This window comes from Phoxinus phoxinus (assembly GCF_949152265.1).
Source record: "Phoxinus phoxinus genome assembly, chromosome: 23".
Taxonomy (NCBI): domain Eukaryota; kingdom Metazoa; phylum Chordata; class Actinopteri; order Cypriniformes; family Leuciscidae; genus Phoxinus; species Phoxinus phoxinus.
The window spans coordinates 26,063,906-26,086,001 of NC_136898.1; the positions used below are offsets into that span (position 1 = coordinate 26,063,906).

The 22,096-nt window shown below is 41.7% G+C and overlaps 1 protein-coding gene across 1 annotated transcript in view; it reads right to left on the minus strand.

The window, feature by feature from the left end:
* Positions 1-21,274, minus strand: part of chsy3 (chondroitin sulfate synthase 3) — a 72,303-nt gene extending 51,029 nt beyond the window's left edge. Inside the window, exons 1-2 of the mRNA XM_079600264.1 lie at positions 17,808-21,274; positions 15,147-15,430 (exon numbers count right to left, since the gene is read on the minus strand). Coding sequence (XP_079456390.1) covers positions 15,147-15,430; positions 17,808-18,408 — 885 coding nt within the window. The 5' untranslated portion in view covers positions 18,409-21,274. The remainder of the gene's footprint in view (positions 1-15,146; positions 15,431-17,807) is intronic.
* Between the last annotated feature and the right edge of the window lie 822 nt (positions 21,275-22,096).

Genomic DNA, 22,096 nt, shown 5'->3' on the forward strand with positions numbered 1-22,096 from the left:
TTTGGATTATCATGGACGGACATGCGTCGACTCGCGGACGATATCGCTCTCACCGGCCGAACGCAGAAGATGCTCAGTGATATAAGTCTGCAAGAAGAGGCCTCGAGAGCTGGATTACGAATCAACACCTCGAAGACCACGATTAAACGCATTGGGTATGCATGTTCAAACATACCCGTCCGTATTGGGCAACAACAAACTGAAGAAGTCGACAGTTTCGTCTATCTGGGACGTGTCGTGGCCAGCGATGGGGATGCGGTCTCTGGAATCGGAAAGGGTTTCGCAGTTTATCGTCTGGCGCACCAATACCATCAGCCTAAAGATTAAAGGGATACTCTACCGTTTTTTCATATTAAACTATGTTATTCCCTTAACTAAGACGAGTTGATACATACATCTCTCGTCTCAGTGCGTGCAGTTAATCGCTCTGGCGCGCCGCGACACTTTGATAGCACAGTTTATTCAATAGGGGCCAAGCAGAGAAGCTACCAAACACCTCCACGTTTTCCCTATTTAAATACAGTTACTCGAGTAGTGTAATTCGACCTAGGACGGTGACGCAAAACAAAACGTTGTGCTTTTCTAAGCGTGTAAAATGGATAACTATATTGTATGGCGGAATACCATAGCAAGTGCTTGGGAGCACTTCGACTTGGCGGAGTAATATCTTCGGGGAGAGGGAGCGGGGGCCGGTGAGAGGATTTTTCACGAGTGAAGATATTACTGCGCCAAGTCGAAGTGCTCCCAAGCACTTGCTATGGTATTCCGCCTTGCTATGAACTGTGCAATCAAAGTGTCGCGGCGCGTCAGAGCGATTAACTGCACGCACTGAGACGAGAGAAGTATGTATCAACTCGTCTTAGTTAAGGGAATAACATAGTTTAATATGAAAAAATGGTAGAGTATCCCTTTAAGCTTCACAACTACAACGCCATCATCATCCTGACTGTGACATATGTATGTGAGACTTGGAAAATGACAGCAAGTATTAAACGTCGACTCAACGTTTTTCACCAACATGAATCCTTCACCGCATCCTACGAATATCAGCATCGTCACGGCCCCGCGCAGACAGTTACAGAACGCCGGTTCCAGTTTGCGGGCAATATCCTACGAAAACCGGCAACGTGTTTAAAGGAATACTCCACTTTTTTGGGAAATAGGCTCATTTTCCATCTCCCCGAGAGTTAAACAGTTTTACCGTTTTCGAATCCATTCAGCCGATCTCCGGGTCTGGCGGTAGCACTTTTAGCATAGCTTAGCATAGATCATTGAATCTGATTAGACCGTTAGCATCTCTCTCAAAAAAATGACCTAAGAGTTTCGATATATTTCCTATTTTAAACTTGACTATTCTGTACTTTTAAACACATGTACACAGTAGTTACATCGTGTACTAAGACCGACAGAAAATGAAAAGTAGTGATTTTAGTGATCAATAGTGAAGTAGTGGCCAATATGACGAGGAACTATACTCTCATTTCTGCGTAATAATCCAGGAACTGCTGCCGTACAGCAGCGCAATGATATTACACACTTAGTGCCGGTCACGTTGGAAGTTACTGAGCTGGAGACTATTTTCAGGCGCTGTGTAATATCATTGCGCTGCTGCACTACCAGCTGATAGTATGTTTACAGCATTAGGTGAGTTTTTCTTTTCTTGAGAAAAATTTACACCTATCTTGTGTACCTAATATTGATCCAAATGAGTCAATATTGAATCAGATCACAAGAATTTAATTGAACTGAAATCGTGAAATTTGTGTCAAGCTGTGTGTGTGTGTGTGTGTGTGTGTGTGTGTGTGTGTGTGTGTGTGTGTGTGTGTGTGTGTGTGTGTGTGTGTGTGTGTGTTTAATGTAAATATTTGCTTGCTTTTGCTTTGCTCAGTGGAAACATTTGGAAGATACAGCTCAACCCACACAACATCAAGCCTTTAAGTCTGCAGGGAGGAAATCTGCACTGAGCCATTATGGGATAGAAACACAGCTCACTCTCTCCGAGTCTATAATCGATCATACTCCACCACATGAAACAAGTCAGAATCAAGTCAAAACTCACAATCAAAAGTGTCATATTCCAGTCCTTCAATGTAAAATTAAAGACTTTTCAAAGCTTTCACCAAATAAAGCCAATAACACAGCCAGATGACCTTTCATTTTTATTCTTCAGATTACAAAAATCTGCCAAATCATGCTTGCAGAAATAACACGCCACATAAATATGGTCATCATTTTATACCACGGTATTACCATCTGGTACAGCCCAGCACTCTCTGTAAGCATGTCGATGAGGTATTAAAGTAATGGTGTGAGGTTGTCAGCAAACGCTCGCTGTCTCGAAGGTGCTGAATACATTATACTGCAACTGACTGAATCAGTGGCATAAAGCTGCTGTGTCAGTTCCTGTCCTGAGCTGCATGATAAACCATCTCTGGACGGACCCGCTGGACTCTAGCGACCCCTGACGCACCGAAGCCGCTGTGATCATCAGGACCGGCCTACAGAGAGGCAGCGGCGGCTCCGGGCATGTGGCCAAAAGACAGTCTTTGCAGTGTGCTGGAAAAGACGTTAGATCCCCTCTCCATATCTATGAGCAGACAAAGCACAAACCCCATCCTATCCAGGTCCACGGGCCATTTATAGTGGGCCCTGCTGGCTGGTGCGGGAGCTAAAGTACTTTTAGATTGGACACATCTCCGCTTGATTACAAGGGAGAAAACCAAGTCAAGTCAAATTTATTTGTATAGTCGATTTCAAAGAAGAAAAATCTAACCTTTCATTGAAGTAATATAATTGAAAGTGTGTGTGGGGGGGGGGGGGTAAATCATATGAAATAAATGTTTTCCAAAACACGTTGGAAGCCTAAAAAGGCTAAAGAAATATATAAAGCAACCCCTACATCACCACATGTTGTTTGGCAGGGTTTCAAGAAAAATCCTCCTCCTCCGTCCAAAAACTCCAGCATATTCAGTTGTCAGACACGACTGGATCTTCAAAAGGAACCGGATTCTGTGGTCAGATGAAACAAAAAAGGGCTTTTTGGCAGCAAACCCACCAGATGTGTTTGGTGCAAACAGGGGTAAAAGTACCCCATGCCCACGGTTACATGTACTGCTGGATCTTATGGCCGTGTGTCCACCAAAGCGTTTTTTTTTTCTTCAGTTGAGACGCTTCGTTGCTATGATACAGAATATCCGTTGGTCGGTGTGGTATTAGTCCCGCGCCTCCTCCACTGTGATTGGACGGCTGGGTAAAAAGTGACCGTGATGAGCGCTGCGTTTTACCCAAAGTTGAACATTCTTCAACTCTCGGCGACCGGTAAAAAACACTGAATGCTCAGCGCTTCAGCGTGAAAAAGACGCTCAGCGCCTCGTTACGCTCATGCCGTTTTAAAAACGCGGCGCTCCCATTGAAAACAATTGAAAAAAAACAATTGAAAAAACACGCCAGCCGCGTGAAAAAACGCTTTGGTGGACACATGGCCTATATGTTGAGAGCCTAATTTTTTACTGGTACATAATACATGGATTCTAGCAAATAACAACAGATAATCTAAACCTGACTGACTCTGCTAGAAATCTTATAATGGGCCGTGGTTGGATCCTCCATCAGGACAATGGTCCAAATCAAACATTAAAATCAACACAAAAATGGGTCACTGAGCAGAATGAAGCTTCTGCCATGACTGTCCCAGTCCCTGAACTGAACCCTATAGAAGATGAGTGGAGTGAACTGAAGAGAAGAAGTGCCAACATGGATCTGGGAATCTGAAGGATCTGGAGAGATACTGTGTGGAGGAATGAAGGATCTGGAGAGATACTGTATGGAGGAATGAAGGATCTGGAGAGATTCTGTGTGGAGGAATGAAGGATCTGGAGAGATACTGTATGGAGGAATGAAGGATCTGGAGAGATTCTGTGTGGAGGAATGAAGGATCTGGAGAGATACTGTGTGGAGGAATGAAGGATTTGGAGAGATTCTGTGAGGAGGAATGAAGGATCTGGAGAGATACTGTGTGGGGGAATGAAGGATCTGGAGAGATTCTGTGAGGAGGAATGAAGGATCTGGAGAGATTCTGTGAGGAGGAATGAAGGATCTGGAGAGATACTGTGTGGAGGAATGAAGGATCTGGAGAGATTCTGTGTGGAGGAATGAAGGATCTGGAGAGATACTGTGTGGAGGAATGAAGGATCTGGAGAGATTCTGTGAGGAGGAATGAAGGATCTGGAGAGATACTGTATGGAGGAATGAAGGATCTGGAGAGATTCTGTATGGAGGAATGGAGGATCTGGAGAGGTTCTGTATGGAGGAATGGAGGATCTGGAGAGATTCTGTGTGGAGGAATGAAGGATCTGGAGAGATACTGTATGGAGGAATGAAGGATCTGGAGAGGTTCTGTGTGGAGGAATGAAGGATCTGGAGAGATACTGTATGGAGGAATGAAGGATCTGGAGAGATACTGTGTGGAGGAATGAAGGATCTGGAGAGATACTGTATGGAGGAATGAAGGATCTGGAGAGATACTGTGTGGAGGAATGAAGGATCTGGAGAGATTCTGTGAGGAGGAATGAAGGATCTGGAGAGATTCTGTGTGGAGGAATGAAGGATCTGGAGAGGTTCTGTGTGGAGGAATGAAGGATCTGGAGAGATACTGTATGGAGGAATGAAGGATCTGGAGAGATACTGTATGGAGGAATGAAGGATCTGGAGAGATTCTGTGTGGAGGAATGAAGGATCTGGAGAGATTCTGTGTGGAGGAATGAAGGATCTGGAGAGATACTGTATGGAGGAATGAAGGATCTGGAGAGATTCTGTGTGGAGGAATGAAGGATCTGGAGAGATTCTGTGTGGAGGAATGAAGGATCGATATTCAATACCATTTTTGATACCACAGGAAAACTGCCATCTGCCATACAGATAAATCTCTTAATAATTTATTTCATAATTTGAGTAATTTTGTTTTAATAGCGTACACACAGCACAGGAAGGCTTTATTTGAATGGTTGGATTAGAGTTGTGGTCAGAATTAATGGCACCCCTGGTAAATATGATAAAAAATGGCTGTAAAAAAGAAATCTGCATTGTTTATCCTTTTGATCTTTCATTCAAAAAATTTGCAAAAATCTAACCTTTCATTGAAGTAATATAATTGAAAGTGTGGGGGGGGGGGGGTAAATCACATGAATCATATGAAATAAATGTTTTCCAAAACACGTTGGAAGCCTAAAAAGGCTAAAGAAATATATAAAGCAACCCCTACATCACCACATGTTGTTTGGCAGGGTTTCAAGAAAAATCCTCCACCTCCATCCAAAAACTCCAGCATATTCAGTTGTCAGACACGACTGGATCTTCAAAAGGAACCGGATTCTGTGGTCAGATGAAACAAAAAAGGGCTTTTTGGCAGCAAACCCACCAGATGTGTTTGGTGCAAACAGGGGTAAAAGTACCCCATGCCCACGGTTACATGTACTGCTGGATCTTATGGCCATGTGTCCACCAAAGCGTTTTTTTTTTCTTCAGTTGAGACGCTTCGTTGCTATGATACAGAATATCCGTTGGTCGGTGTGGTATTAGTCCCGCCCCTCCTCCACTGTGATTGGACGGCTGGGTAAAAAGTGACCGTGATGAGCGCTGCGTTTTACCCAAAGTTGAACATTCTTCAACTCTCAGCGACCGGTAAAAAACACTGAATGCTCAGCGCTTCAGCGTGAAAAAGACGCTCAGCGCCTCGTTACGCTCATGCCGTTTTAAAATCGCGGCGCTCCCATTGAAAACAATTGAAAAAAAACAATTGAAAAAACACGCCAGCCGCGTGAAAAAACGCTTTGGTGGACACATGGCCTATATGTTGAGAGCCTAATTTTTTACTGGTACATAATACATGGATTCTAGCAAATAACAACAGATAATCTAAACCTGACTGCCTCTGCTAGAAATCTTATAATGGGCCGTGGTTGGATCCTCCATCAGGACAATGGTCCAAAACAAACATTAAAATCAACACAAAAATGGGTCACTGAGCAGAATGAAGCTTCTGCCATGACTGTCCCAGTCCCTGAACTGAACCCTATAGAAGATGAGTGGAGTGAACTGAAGAGAAGAAGTGCCAACATGGATCTGGGAATCTGCAGGATCTGGAGAGATACTGTATGGAGGAATGAAGGATCTGGAGAGATACTGTATGGAGGAATGAAGGATCTGGAGAGATACTGTATGGAGGAATGAAGGATCTGGAGAGATTCTGTGAGGAGGAATGAAGGATCTGGAGAGATACTGTATGGAGGAATGAAGGATCTGGAGAGATTCTGTGTGGAGGAATGAAGGATCTGGAGAGATACTGTATGGAGGAATGAAGGATCTGGAGAGATTCTGTGTGGAGGAATGAAGGATCTGGAGAGATACTGTGTGGAGGAATGAAGGATTTGGAGAGATTCTGTGAGGAGGAATGAAGGATCTGGAGAGATACTGTGTGGAGGAATGAAGGATCTGGAGAGATACTGTGTGGAGGAATGAAGGATCTGGAGAGATTCTGTGAGGAGGAATGAAGGATCTGGAGAGATACTGTATGGAGGAATGAAGGACCTGGAGAGATACTGTGTGGGGGAATGAAGGATCTGGAGAGATTCTGTGAGGAGGAATGAAGGATCTGGAGAGATTCTGTGAGGAGTAATGAAGGATCTGGAGAGATACTGTGTGGAGGAATGAAGGATCTGGAGAGATTCTGTGTGGAGGAATGAAGGATCTGGAGAGATTCTGTGAGGAGGAATGAAGGATCTGGAGAGATACTGTGTGGAGGAATGAAGGATCTGGAGAGATTCTGTGAGGAGGAATGAAGGATCTGGAGAGATACTGTATGGAGGAATGAAGGATCTGGAGAGATTCTGTGTGGAGGAATGAAGGATCTGGAGAGATTCTGTATGGAGGAATGGAGGATCTGGAGAGGTTCTGTATGGAGGAATGGAGGATCTGGAGAGATTCTGTGTGGAGGAATGAAGGATCTGGAGAGATACTGTATGGAGGAATGAAGGATCTGGAGAGGTTCTGTGTGGAGGAATGAAGGATCTGGAGAGATACTGTATGGAGGAATGAAGGATCTGGAGAGGTTCTGTGTGGAGGAATGAAGGATCTGGAGAGATACTGTATGGAGGAATGAAGGATCTGGAGAGATTCTGTGTGGAGGAATGAAGGATCTGGAGAGATTCTGTGTGGAGGAATGAAGGATCTGGAGAGATACTGTATGGAGGAATGAAGGATCTGGAGAGGTTCTGTGTGGAGGAATGAAGGATCTGGAGAGATACTGTATGGAGGAATGAAGGATCTGGAGAGATTCTGTATGGAGGAATGAAGGATCTGGAGAGATTCTGTGTGGAGGAATGAAGGTGTGGAGGAATGAAGGATCTGGAGAGATTATGTGTGGAGGAATGAAGGATCTGGAGAGATTCTGTATGGAGGAATGGAGGATCTGGAGAGATTCTGTGTGGAGGAATGAAGGATCTGGAGAGATACTGTATGGAGGAGTGAAGGATCTGGAGAGGTTCTGTGTGGAGGAATAAAGGATCTGGAGAGATTCTGTGTGGAGGAATGAAGGATCTGGAGAGATACTGTGTGGAGGAATGAAGGATTTGGAGAGATTCTGTGAGGAATGAAGGATCTGGAGAGATACTGTGTGGGGGAATGAAGGATCTGGAGAGATTCTGTGAGGAGGAATGAAGGATCTGGAGAGATTCTGTGAGGAGGAATGAAGGATCTGGAGAGATACTGTGTGGAGGAATGAAGGATCTGGAGAGATTCTGTGTGGAGGAATGAAGGATCTGGAGAGATTCTGTGAGGAGGAATGAAGGATCTGGAGAGATACTGTGTGGAGGAATGAAGGATCTGGAGAGATTCTGTGAGGAGGAATGAAGGATCTGGAGAGATACTGTATGGAGGAATGAAGGATCTGGAGAGATTCTGTGTGGAGGAATGAAGGATCTGGAGAGATTCTGTGTGGAGGAATGAAGGATCTGGAGAGATACTGTATGGAGGAATGAAGGATCTGGAGAGGTTCTGTGTGGAGGAATGAAGGATCTGGAGAGATTCTGTGTGGAGGAATGAAGGTGTGGAGGAATGAAGGATCTGGAGAGATTCTGTGTGGAGGAATGAAGGTGTGGAGGAATGAAGGATCTGGAGAGATACTGTGTGGAGGAACGAAGGATCTGGAGAGATTCTGTGTGGAGGAATGAAGGATCTGGAGAGATTCTGTGTGGAGGAATGAAGGTGTGGAGGAATGAAGGATCTGGAGAGATTCTGTGTGGAGGAATGAAGGTGTGGAGGAACGAAGGATCTGGAGAGATTCTGTGTGGAGGAATGAAGGATCTGGAGAGATACTGTGTGGAGGAACGAAGGATCTGGAGAGATTCTGTGTGGAGGAATGAAGGATCTGGAGAGATTCTGTGTGGAGGAATGAAGGATCTGGAGAGATTCCAATTGTGAATCAGTGATTGACCAATGAGAAGAGTGGAATTTCCAAGAGGGAAAATTCCTCTGTGGTTGATTTATGAATCCTTGTTCTAAGTGTGCTCATTTGCAGGGGCAGCTGGATTGGTTCCTGATAAAGAAACTATGAAAGATTCTTGTAATACTAATATGTTGCGCAGCTATCGACATATCATGTACACAATAATTTTGATCTTCAAAGTACCAATTTATAGAGACCAAACCTGGTGAGGTTACATTGACCGTTGGTTCTATCATAAAATACACAGTAACGAAAATAAGAAAAATATAATTAAAAGACACTACACAAGACAGTAAATCATTCACACAGTTTCTGGGATGCATGTTCATTCATAGATCAGGTCGTCTATGATTAATGCAGCAAAGTCTGTATTAAAGATTGTTTCTGTCTCCCACATTGTCTCTGTCTTGAGCTCGTGACCACATTTTTTAACAGCCATAAATCCAACTTATCTGATCATGGTCATGGTAACCAAGACCTTCTTGCACTCACTGGGGGATGGGACCACAGATCCCAGAGTGAGTTTTAAAGATTGTTTGGTACATATACTAAATAATTGTGTCTGATTTGTCACAGTCATTACACGAGAGAAAGATTGATTGATCCTTCCTGGTCCTTCACCTCTACTTATTCAACAATCATCACCAGCTGTCTTCAATCACCGGATATAAGGACACTCCACACACTGTAACAGCCCATAGTCCTGTTACTATGATTTATAGTAGGTGGTAGTAGTACCAATACCGTCCTCTAGGGGCTCTAAGCTGCTCTTCTCCTCTAGCTTAAAACCAGGTGAAGTGGTAGAGGAAGGGAGATTGTTTTGTTTGCTGGAAGCATGGTTTTCTTCTCAGGATACCTTCAACTCTGAAGAGTCCAGATTGGGAAACACATGTTTTTAGCTCAATTCATGTAAGTGTCATCTTATATTTGGTTTGTTCCTTGTATTTTCTAAATAGACTTTACCCATTAATTGTAATTTGTTTCTTGTGTTTGCTCGATGTCATATATGGTTGTTAGCAAGCTAACACTCTAATCTAATCTATTGGTAGTTTTATTACTACTAATATGCTCACTGTGTGGATACGGGGAGCATTTCCACTTCAAGACTTCAACATTGCACCATATAGTGGAGTTTTTGGGATTATTCAATCAAGGACTAAGCCAAGGCATTTGTTTGGGAGCACATAGTGGATGGTTGTCATTTTGGACTATCTTTTGACATGCACCGAACCGTATATCATCATCATCATTATCGTCTTCTTCTACGTTAAGTACAAAGGACATTCATCAAAGGACAATCGTGTTTCTAATTGGGCTATAGTCCGATAAAGTTTCTTTTCATGTATAATTCTCTCTTGTTGCGATGTTGTTTGCCTTTATGCCAACTGGTTTTGTTTATACAAATTTCTGAGTCTGTTGATTTCTTTTGCTTTGTTTTTCATCATCTAATGTTTTTAATCACAATTCTTACTTTTCAATAATACTTTCGTATACCTCAACTGGTTGTTTATTTGGATTTGTATACAAACTTTATTTCAGATAAATACATACATTTACTGCTGTGGGCATACTTCCTTAAAGTCGGCATGAAATCAAAATTGACCCTATTTACTTTGTTAGCGGATATTACTAGTCTTGTGGTGAACAATTAATCCGTGCAAGTTAATACACGGGAAAAATTGTTTGCCGAAGTTATCTTTAATCAAAGTTTGAAAAGTTACTTCCGGGTCTGGAATGTTTGTTTTTTCTGATGACGTAGGCTTGACAACTTGGGTTGGTTAATCGCTTAACCACTCCCTCAAACCGTTACTCTGCTATGGGCGAGAGATGGAGAGGAGGAGTGCTGAAGTAAAACCCTGCCCTCTGTTCAAATTTCCGTTTCACTCGGAAATGCGTCACAACACTTGAGGAAAGTCGTTTAGAAATTCCGGTTCACGCGGACTTTAAGCTTGGTTTATTATTATTTAAGGTGCATATATTAAGTGTGGTTGGTGGGTCCCTCCCTTAAAATGATCATTAGCTGTGCCTTTTTAAATAGAGGATGGTGGTTATAGATTGGTGCCCAAACAGGGACCATTAAACCTGTATATTTGCATCCTTAACCAGTATTAATGTCGCACAGAAGGGCCAGTCATACTGCTCTGGATGGGGATGAGGCCGTGCCTGGTCTGCTGAACCTTTCACCACGCGGAGGGAACCCCTAAAATATCTAATCAACACCTTCAGTGACCTATATATTGATTCGTATGAGGAAAGTAAGAGAATTAGGGATAATGCTCCAGACATTCCTGACAACATCCCTTTTCCACCTTCACCACCACCGGAGATGGATCATGAACCAAACAACGACCCATCCACTTCAGTCACATCCATGATAGAACGTTTGACAGAGCGGTTCACTTCGATTGAAGACCAGCTAACAGATTTTGGCCAGCGGGTGAGTGAAAAATGTTCCTTTTGATGAAATTTGAAAGCCAATGTAGAATCATAGAGAGAATGTCTTACCGGGTACAACGCGAGTGTGATAAAGTAAAAAAAAAAAAACAACTAGAACTGCTTGTCCAAGAGCAGGGCCAATCTATTGCAGACTGCTTGAAGAGACGAGATCGTCAAGTGGACCAAAAATTTCAATCTCTGGTGCCGTGTTCATCCCCTCCAATTGCCCCCAGACCCTAATTCCACAGTTTACTGTCTTCTTTCTAAGGGTGTATTCACACCTGCCTTGTTTGGTTCGATTGAATCGAACTCTAGTTCGTTTCCCCCCTTGGTGCGGACCTTTTGGGCAGGTGTGAATACAGCAATCGCACTCGGGTGCGGACCAAACAACCGAACCAAGACCCAGCTGAAGAGGTGGTCTCGGTACGGTTCCAAACGAACTCTGGTACGGTTCGTTTACGATGTGAACATGAACCGACCCAATATCGGCCCAATATCAATATCGACCCAATATTGTTCGTTCAAGTGCGAAAGAGAATTCCATTCCGGCGCGCTGTCTGGCCACACGATACTGTTGCGCGTCTTTCTGCGCGTCGTGAGTGCATCATTGGAATGGAATGAATGAATGAGTGTGTGCGCATCAGGACATTCACATACAGAGCGTTCTCTTTAGTCTAATCGCGCATAAATGCTTTAAAAGCATTTGCATGAATACAAGCGAGTTCATATAATGTAACGATAGTTACAATACAAGGATGGTGGGTGTGGGGGGGGTGCTGCATTAATTTACGTTAAACTGGTCAAACTTAATCGCAAGCGTTAACGTTGACAGCACTTGTTAGCAGTATATACAAAAAGAATCTCATTATTTGAATGTGTGAACATAGCCCCTCTATGAATCTAAACTTTATACTTTATACCCACTGTCAGCATCCCATGGTAGGCGCACACGAGAGCATGTTCTCTCCGCCGGAACACTCTTGCAGCACATCGTCGTCTTCTCAAAATCCGAATTATAACATTGTATAGATGACATTGTGTCATATGATACTCATTAGTTTCTTCATATTGCGTTTGTAGAGAATAACACAAAAACAGTAAAATAACATATTGCAGTACGAAATATCTCCAAATTTATTTATTAAAAAAAAAATTTATTTATATCTCCGAGCCTTTTTTTTTTTTGCACTTCCTGATTTCCCTACTTGAGAATCCTTGTCCAATGAATGGACGACCTTAGCACAAGTGTGGTTTTAACACATTTTGGTTCACTTGCAAAAAAAGCAGTGTGAAAGCGAACCGTACCCAAACAAAAAAACAAAAAAATTTATTTGGTCCGGACCAAAGCAAGTGAACTATCGGACTTTCCTGGTGTGAATACACCCTAAAAGTAGAGATGTACATCGATTTGGAAAAATTGGAAATGCGCTTGAATGGGCTCTTAGCCAGACTGACTTGCAGAGCAAATCTCAAATTTGCCGGATGTTCGTCAGGGTTTTCCCATGCTACTAGGGGTTGGCAGAACGAAGGAATGTTTACAACTGGAGACAGATTAAAGAAACTTTCCTACACTCATTTTATGATGATGTTTCAGCGAGGAAATTGTTGGAGAGGAAGCAAGGTGCCAAAGAAAGCATCAGAGATTTAGCAGTTCACTATCGAGTATTATGTCTGAGGTGGAGAAAAGAAATGTCTGAAAAGGAAGTAGTTCAAGCTATCCTTAGAAACTGTAATCCACGACCTGCTAGTTTGCTATGCGGAACCATCAAGGACGTTGGAGAATTAGTCAGGATAGGAACTCAGATCGAAAGAGATATCGATGAATCCAAAAGGTATTGGAGCCAAGCTAATGTGGAGGAACCGAAGAAGAAAGCCTCTGCAGTTCAAGAACCTCAGCGAAAACCACCGCATGCAAGCAATTGAGTCGTGCAATCCTTTTACACTTCTGTACAACATGATTATAAGAATATCACCCTTCCCATAATTTTACAGGACAGCTATGCCATCACCATAGTCGACAGGGGTAGCACTTTCTCGCTGATCCAGGAGTCTTGTGTCACCAAGAGCAATACCAACCCAGTGTAGGTCAATCTTTTCTATTGGCCAATGGACAAAGGCAGACTGCTATTGGCAAGGTGAAGTCCAGGGACAATCAGCAGACCTGATACTCTTCATTATGCAGGATGCTGACCTGACAGTACCAGTCATGCTTGGAAAGGGTTTTCTGTTAGAGACAGGAATGGTGCTAGACTTTCACAAAGCTCAGTACAGCCTACCCACAACAGAAGGTACTTTTTATGAAAGTAAATACTTGTCTGCTCGGTTATGGAAAAAATCATAATCACGATAATTTTGGTCAATATTGAAATCACGCTTATGTAACACGATTATTTCACATGACTTTGGGAACGTGGTGCGTTTATTAAAAAGACACCTTTTAACAATTCTTTTAAAAAAAAAATTTGAACATTTATTGTACTTTTTTTTAACTATTAAAATAAATAATATAAAAGATAATACTTCAATAAGTATTTTAATAATTCCCGCAGGTCTTCCACTTATAATGCGGGAAATTCCCCCGCAAACATTGATTCACTTTAGCAAGAAGATTGTATGAGAAGCCGAAATGAATCCACAGAGATTAGCTATAAAATCAAGTCAATCATTTAAAAAATTTCTCCAAGACGCAATTTCACAAACCGCGTGAGTGTTCAGCGGTGCCGTGTCTTCTCTCTCTCACTCTCTCAAAAAGGGCTGGACAAGGCAAGCGTCGAAACTACTCTCGCGTTTAGGAGTCGGACATGACGGAATTGTCTTTGCACAATCGGGCCAGCATTGCATCGTAACTAAAGTTGATAATTGTCACTTCTTTTTAAGTCTTATCTATCAGTTTAAACATTCAAACTGAGAGAGGTTATGGCTTCGGGAGGGGCGGATGTGTGTTTCATTCAGGACACAAGACAAAATAAGAGTGTTCTTGCGAACAGAACATGCAAAATAATCGTTTTTATTCAATTGTACTATTTTGGTGATCATTGGGAGCCGAAATCGAAATTCAATTAATTGCACAGCCCTAGTCCCTTCCCTTCCAAAACCATAACATCCACCCTTACTATGCATTTTTACCTCGCCATTTCCTCATATACTATTATATATTATAGTGATGAAACTCGTCAGAACATACATGAACTTACACTGGCAGTAGACACAGAACAACAGAGCTGAAGAGTCTGATGTTACACTGGCCTACTGTTTGTAGCCAAGAAATTACACTTTCCAAGACCGCGTATAGTTAGTAGCTGCAAGAAACATATGGCGGATGCCAGACCTGTTCACTCATTTCTGTTGAGATACTGTTATGCATGAGTAAGTCTCTGTCCTGTGGCAAACCACCAGTATCCCAGAATAACACAACTGCTCCTTCAACACAGCACTGTGTCCAGCAGTACAACTGACTTCACATTAACCTCTCAAACTGGGTGTAATACTCGTCAATATGTCTGACATATTAATAGCACAAAACCCATTATTTTTCCTCGTACTGTCAATAACAAGACAGAAACCTGCAGATTGTCATTTTCATACTCGCATGAAACCTGATATTTAAAAGGACAAAGGTTTTTACAGAGGGGATTTTGGATATCTCTATTTATCAGGCCACAAATCAGAAATTACTGTCAACAGCCACCATTTTTTTAAGGAATAAAATGTTGTATAAAATCAGGAAAATTATATATGAACAACCCCTCTGTAAAAACCTTCAGAATATAGATACGAATAAAACTGTAAAGTTTGGTGTATGTAAAGTGGAGATTTCTGGCTCAATGTAGAAGGAAAAACTCATTTTGAGAAACGGCCTTTGAAGATATAAACTGTAATTGAAATCTACAGACATGAATAGATAAAGTGCTCTAAAAGATACAGTTAAACGTGTATTTTGGATGTTTTCTTTCCACTAGTCTGAAAAAACACTTTATGAAAAGCCAAAAATAAACAGATGCATGAAAAAACACTGTTTTTGCCTGAAGTGTCTCACCTTAAATTGAATAGTGCAAAAAATAAGTTCCTATAATTTGAAGCAGAAAAGCAGAATATAAACATGGAGTAATAAGAGGTTGAGATAAACTCGAACTCGAGAGAGTCTAAGATTGAGCAGCACAGTTCACCCTATTCAACCCAAATTCCACATGAGGATGTTAACCGGCGTTACCTCGTATGACCAGACGCACTGGGTCCCCCCGAACCGCCTGACACAGCGCCCGATCTCCACGTCTTCATGAGTGGTGTACATCTCCCTGAGACAGGCCCCGATGTGAGGCGCCATCCTGCGGAGCAGCTCCCGGCTGAAGATCATCCCCGGACCCCCCATGCAGAAGTTCTCTCCGGGCTCCAGCGCCAGCTTACCCAGCTCCTCCGTGGTGCCCAGGCCCGTCTGGCCCAGATACAGCGGCTTACTGCTGTTCAGAGAGCGCAGGAACCGCTCCAGCTTCTCGCCTGCAGAGGAGGAACCCACGAGCTTCAGAAACATCCCAGCAAGACATTTATACAAACTCTGTGTGGGAAATGATCAATCACTAATGTTCTTAAACATACTAATTAGGGCTGCACGATATTGAAGAACAACGTGATGTGCGATAACTCAATATTTGATATGTAATACAATAATGCTTAAAGGGATAGTTCACTTTGAAATGAAATGTTGGTATGTTTTATCTTACCTGAAGTGCATCCAAGATGCAGGTGTCTTTGTCTCCGCAGTAGTTTCAATTTTGATATTTTTAGGTCAAACCGTTCTTGTCTGTCAGTCATATAATGCAGGTCTATAGGCACTGTCTCCAAAAGCATGCAGAGAAAAGCCCAAATTACACAATTCCTCATCGTAAGTGCACATTGATGGCCTAAGACAAGAAACAAGCAGTTTGTGTGATAAAACGAACAGTATTTATATCGTTTTTACCTCTTGTACACAACGACGTCCATCTGATCTGTTTACACCGGATTTCTTCCCCGGAAACTAATCTAACCGCCTTTGATTGGACGTTGCATTTTTAAACTCAGCAGAAACGCGTGTGATTGGCTGTACGGCTCAACGTATGCCTTTGATTGGCCTGAACAATGAAGCGAGTCGTGTGTCAAGATAGAAGGCTTACAAATTGGGAATAAGTGAAAACTCAACACTCCCGGATGAGTTCGCGAGCTTAGGCCATCAATGTGCACTTACGATGGGGAATTGTGTAATTTGGACTTTTCTCTGCATGCTTTTAGAGACAGTGCCTATAGACCTGCATTATATGACTGACAGACAAGAACGGTTTGACCTAAAATATCAAAACTGAAACTACTGCGGAGACAAAGACACCTGCATCTTGGATGCACTTCAGGTAAGATAAAACATACCAACATTTAATTTCAAAGTGAACTATCCCTTTAAAGTGTGTTAATTCTCTTTAAAATGTATTTAAAATTATATAACCTACATGAGAAGAAAGCTTCCCTACAACTTCTGAAAGTGAACAGCAGTGTTTTCCTGTAGCATTAGAAGTGTCGTTTTAACATCAGTGTAAACAGGGGTTCAGGAAGGCCTACATTCGGTTTAACAGAAACTGAATAATCAATGTAAAAATAAAACACTGCTTAGTTTTCACTGTATGAATTAAATATATTGATTCTTATTAAAGCTACAAAAGTTATTCAGCAGTGAGTGATTTTCTCTTTGTCTTTTGTTCATGACCTGACATGTTCATATTCATATCGCGATATACACATTTGCAATATTTCATTAATTTCGATATACTGTGCAGTCCTAATACTAATATTAACCTTAATTAATGTACTCAATATTTCTAATGAAGTGTAGAAACATTATAGACAGTATTATGTCACATTAGATAGATGTGATTTTTAGTAAAAACTTTTTTATTGAGGAAAAAAACTACTGTCTTCACCATATACATGTTGATTGACCAATGGATATAGCCGCCTTAATTGATTATGCATTTGATAATCATCTGGGTTAATTTCACAAATAACCCACCAAGAGCATATCTGGGTCATATTTCACCCCAGAAATAGAAATCATTATATTTTCCATAAAGAAAATGAGGTCTGATTTTAGGATTATTATCAACATTGTGACATTATTTTCATGCCATCATTTTAATTGTACCCTTAAATTCTGATTACTCTAATATATAAAAAATTATGTTATATCGTTTAAATTGTTATATATTTAGAGAATTATTTTACCATTAAAAATTAAATCAAGTTAGAATTGCCATAAAAAACATATTTGGGGGAATTTTAACAGTCATTAAAATAATGTCACAATTAGTGCTGGGAAATGATTAATCACATCCAAAATAAAAGTTTGTTTACATAATATATGTGTGTGTGTACTGTGTATGATTATTTTGTATATATAAATACACACATGCATATATATAGAATTTTTATTTATTTATATATAAATTATTTATGTATAATATCAATAATGTATAAATATATATATATATATATATATACAGTATATATATATATATATATATATATATATATATATATATATACAGTATATACGCAAATATTTCTTAAATATATACATGCATATGTGTGTATTTATATATACAAAATAATTATACAGTACACACACATATTATGTAAAAACAAACTTTTATTTTGGATGTGATTAATCATTGCCCATCACTAAACATATCAATGGTCCTAAAATAAGCTTCCATAACTTTGTTATTTCTATAATTTCCCAGAAAAAGGCACTTTAACTCTGTCATTATTGTAAAAAGTTAAATATTTCCAAAGAGCTATGCATCAACCCAGCAATGTCTCTTTTCACTCTGGCTCTTCAGCCATTCACCTCTGATGTAGACATCGTCATCGGCCCTCATGAACCACTCATATTTATCCAGGTAATGGTCGTGCATGTACTTCAGCATCATGAAAGACTTCTTCTGGGGAGGGTAGGAGTCGTCCACCCCTGCCAGCGAGACGAGGGGCACAGGGATGGGCAGGGGTATCTTCTCAGACCCCTCGCTGGAGAAGAACTCCACCCGGCCCGGGATGCTGGGGCTCCAGGTCCTGAAGGCGGCCACGGCCCTGGAGGACAGGTACTTCTGAGCCGTCATGACCCCCACATACAAGAAGCTGTTCACCTGAGGCTCAGGTGCAGCTCGATCACTGCTGTTCCCCGTCCCATGAAGCTCCTCTTCCCCTTCATCGCTGCCCTCCTGGCTGGAGAAGACTGCCTGCAGATGCTTGTGTCTGCCACTGGTTGAGGAGGAGGAGGTGTCTGAAACTTCAGCCTGAGCCCTGTTACTGTAGAAGGAACACACTGAGGACCTTCTGTTCTTCGCACTGATCTCTACGACTCTGGGCACAACCAGCCACGACGCGGCGGTGAAGCCCAGAAACACCCCGACGACGAGGCTCACCAGCGGTCTCCTCGACCTGAGGGCCATCGCACAGTCAACACAGCAGATCCCTCATAAACAACAGTCTCCTCAAACTGATATACAGTGCAGTTTGGAGTCAAACGACTGACGCCTGTGATTATCTAACATCTGCAAAGTGCGTTCGCGAGCACGTCGCGCGACCGAAGCGGAGAGTTGTCCCGTCACACGTGAGCCAAACATCTTTCACATGTATCGATCACGGTTAAAATCCATCCCAGTGTTGATATCGCAGCTCTCGCTCGGCGAGGAGAGTTTCTTATAATTCTTTCGGTCGCTGCCAGTCCACATTACTGAAGTGGAAACGCGTCTCACTGTAACGTTTATAAAGTTGACGCTTCCTTTCCCAAGCGGTGAACGCTCGCGTTGTGCCTTTCTGTTTCCTCACCTCACTGTAATATACTCTGCATTCGCGTCAGCCGCTTCGGTCTCCACACACTCGACATTTTCCCTCACAGTTTGACGCGAGGACGCGGAACTTTTCCTCCTCGCGTCTCCCGCATGTCTCCGGGGTTCGCACTGATGTAACGGGACAAACACACGCTCCGTCGCGGGGCGGAGCGAGGCTTCTCTTCCCAGGCTGACTTTAGCTGGGAAATACAAAGAAGGCAGGAATTCACTGCTCTGGGCTTATTGACTCTGAATATTTGACTTAACTGAGACTAGGCTACAGTTAAGCCCACTGATGTGTAACACAAGACTAAGTGTAGCCAAGAAATAAAAATAAATTAAAGTTGTACCCTATGTTTTAATAGGCTAGGCTACTATGGATAACATTTAGCTACTTGACAGAAATCAACAACACGTGTAGGTTAATGACAAATTAGACCAAACTGAGAGACCTGTCAATAAATAAATACATAATTAAATCAAGATTGGAAACAGCTGAGCCAATGGTGTGAGTTTGGGGCGGCATTGAAAACATTTGGGAAACTTGTTTGAAAACAGTCATTAGCTGCATCGTGTATTTTTTTTTATTTTTCAGCTTTAGTACTCCTCAGCTTCCATGGTATTATGGGATAGCAAAGTGTTTGCTATGTTCGCACACTTTACAATCCCATCATATGCAGTACGTCATCTCGGTATTGTTCATCTAAAATCTGTTCAGATTTGAAAAGTCGTGTAGTGTATCCCAGCCTTTACCAACACTCAATATTTCAGTGATCACATGACACATATTTCCTGTCTGCTATTTAGAATGTGAAATAGCAATGACCAACTGGTGAATAACTCACTATGAGTTGATTAGTCAATGAATTGGTCAAACTAACAAAATTATCTAAATCACTTCACGATAATTTGGACACGTTAATGCATGCACTGAATCATGTTGAGAAAACTAGAGAAAAAAAGCAAATTACCCCCCAAAAAACAAAGCTGGTGGATAAAGTGGAATATTTACACTAACTCTGAAAATGAATCTGAAATCCCTCCTGTCGGTTTCCAGTAATGAAGATCTTCATTAACCTGCATGTGCAGCGAACGAAAACGCATTTCCCTAACAAAATACCTCTACCATTTATTATGTGCAAAGGTATTCTTTGATCCACCATGTAAATAACCAAGATAAATATGTAACATTAAAAAAAATCTGAAAATTAATTGAAAGAAAATTCAAGAAGGGCTGTCAGGTTAATGTGTTTTTGAGATGTTTTGTCTTGACAGTATGCATCTTTTATCTTTTATAACCACTCACTTTCTCTGTTCAGAATTCGTTTTTTTGATTTCAGGCTTTTCTTGTCAGCAGAATTAATCGACACAATGCATGGCCAGCGAGTTTCTTAGATGAAGGCCTTGTGACAACTTGACACAATTTTCCCTATTTATAAAATTCCTGACAAATTCAGAATGCAAAAAAAAAAAATTGTAATGTTAGTTTTGCATCAGAATGTGTTTTCTAGATATGACTGTATAGTCGGCACACACTCCGTGTTGACCCCTGCACTCATCAGACAGAACTGCTCCCGGTGTAATTCTTATACTTGTAAAAAAGCATTAATATCTTCGTAGCAGTCTGACGTGTGTTGACTGTGGACTGCATGGTTCCCACATCTTTTTATTAGATTTAGATTGCTCTTATCTGGTGCTAACTTCAGACATGTATATGTTTAGATGTGTATTTTAGACTTTTTTTAAACATTTTAAATGTGTTTATTACTTTTTAGGATTATCAGCTCTCTTTCAGATCATGTGTATCACGTAAAAGCAATATATAAATGCATCATTAAATATAAAATAACCCTATTTTTAATTTAAAAGAAGTGCATTCAAACTATATTTGATCAGTATGCACATTCCCTGAAATTAAATCCATAACCTTGGCATTGACTGCACCACTTAAATAGCAAAAACATTTAAAGAATTGTCTTTATCAAAACTATATATCAAGGAAGTTAGAATATTTAATTAGTAAAATATTATTGGACCAATTAATAAAAATGTTTGTCAACAGCCGATAAAATTTAATCAGCTAATATTTCATCAGCTATTTCTTTCCAATCTTTCACTTGACAATCTTCATGATATGTGCATAACCCACAGGTCTACTAACAGGGGAAGACACACAGTTAGCTTCAGAATGAGCAAGACCCTGAAACCCTGGAGTGCTCACGGCATCAGCAGAACAGGTTTAAATGAGATCATGCTTTTTTAAGCTGTAAAATGACGTCCTCAAAGGCAACTAGAGGTCAAGCTGCAGCTATTCTCGCGTCAGAAGTAGAGCAGTGGCTTTCTGAAGAGAGTCACTCACAGTTCTCCAGTTTACCTGACAGCTGACCATTCACAGCACTGTTGCTTTACAGGGTGGAGTCGAGACCCGGAGCTCCACAGGAACCCACAGAACTCACACAGACACACACACACACACACACACACACACACACACACACACACACACACACACACACACACACACACACACACACACAGTCACTCACTCACTTACACACTCACTCACACACACACACACACACCGACAGGAACCCACAGAACTCACACACACACACACACACACACACACACACACACACACACACACACACACACACAGTCACTCACTCACTCACTCACACACACACTCTCACACACACACACACACACACACACACCGACAGGAACCCACAGAACACACACACACACACAAGTACACACACACACACACACACACACACAAGTACACACACACACACACACACACACACACAGTCACTCACTCACTCACACACTCACACACTCACTCACTCACTCACTCACTCACTCACTCACACACACACTCTCACACACACACACACACACACACACACACACACACACACCGACAGGAACCCACAGAACTCACACACACACAAGTACACACACACACACACACACACACAGTCACTCACTCACTCACACACTCACACACTCACTCACTCACTCACTCACTCACTCACTCACACACACACACACACACACACACACACACACACACCGACAGGAACCCACAGAACTCACACACACACAAGTACACACACACACACACACACACACAGTCACTCACTCACTCACACACTCACTCACTCACTCACTCACTCACTCACTCACTCACACACACACACACACACACACACACACACACACACACACACACACACACACACACACACACACACAGTCACTCACACACACACACACACACACACACACACACAGGAATTCT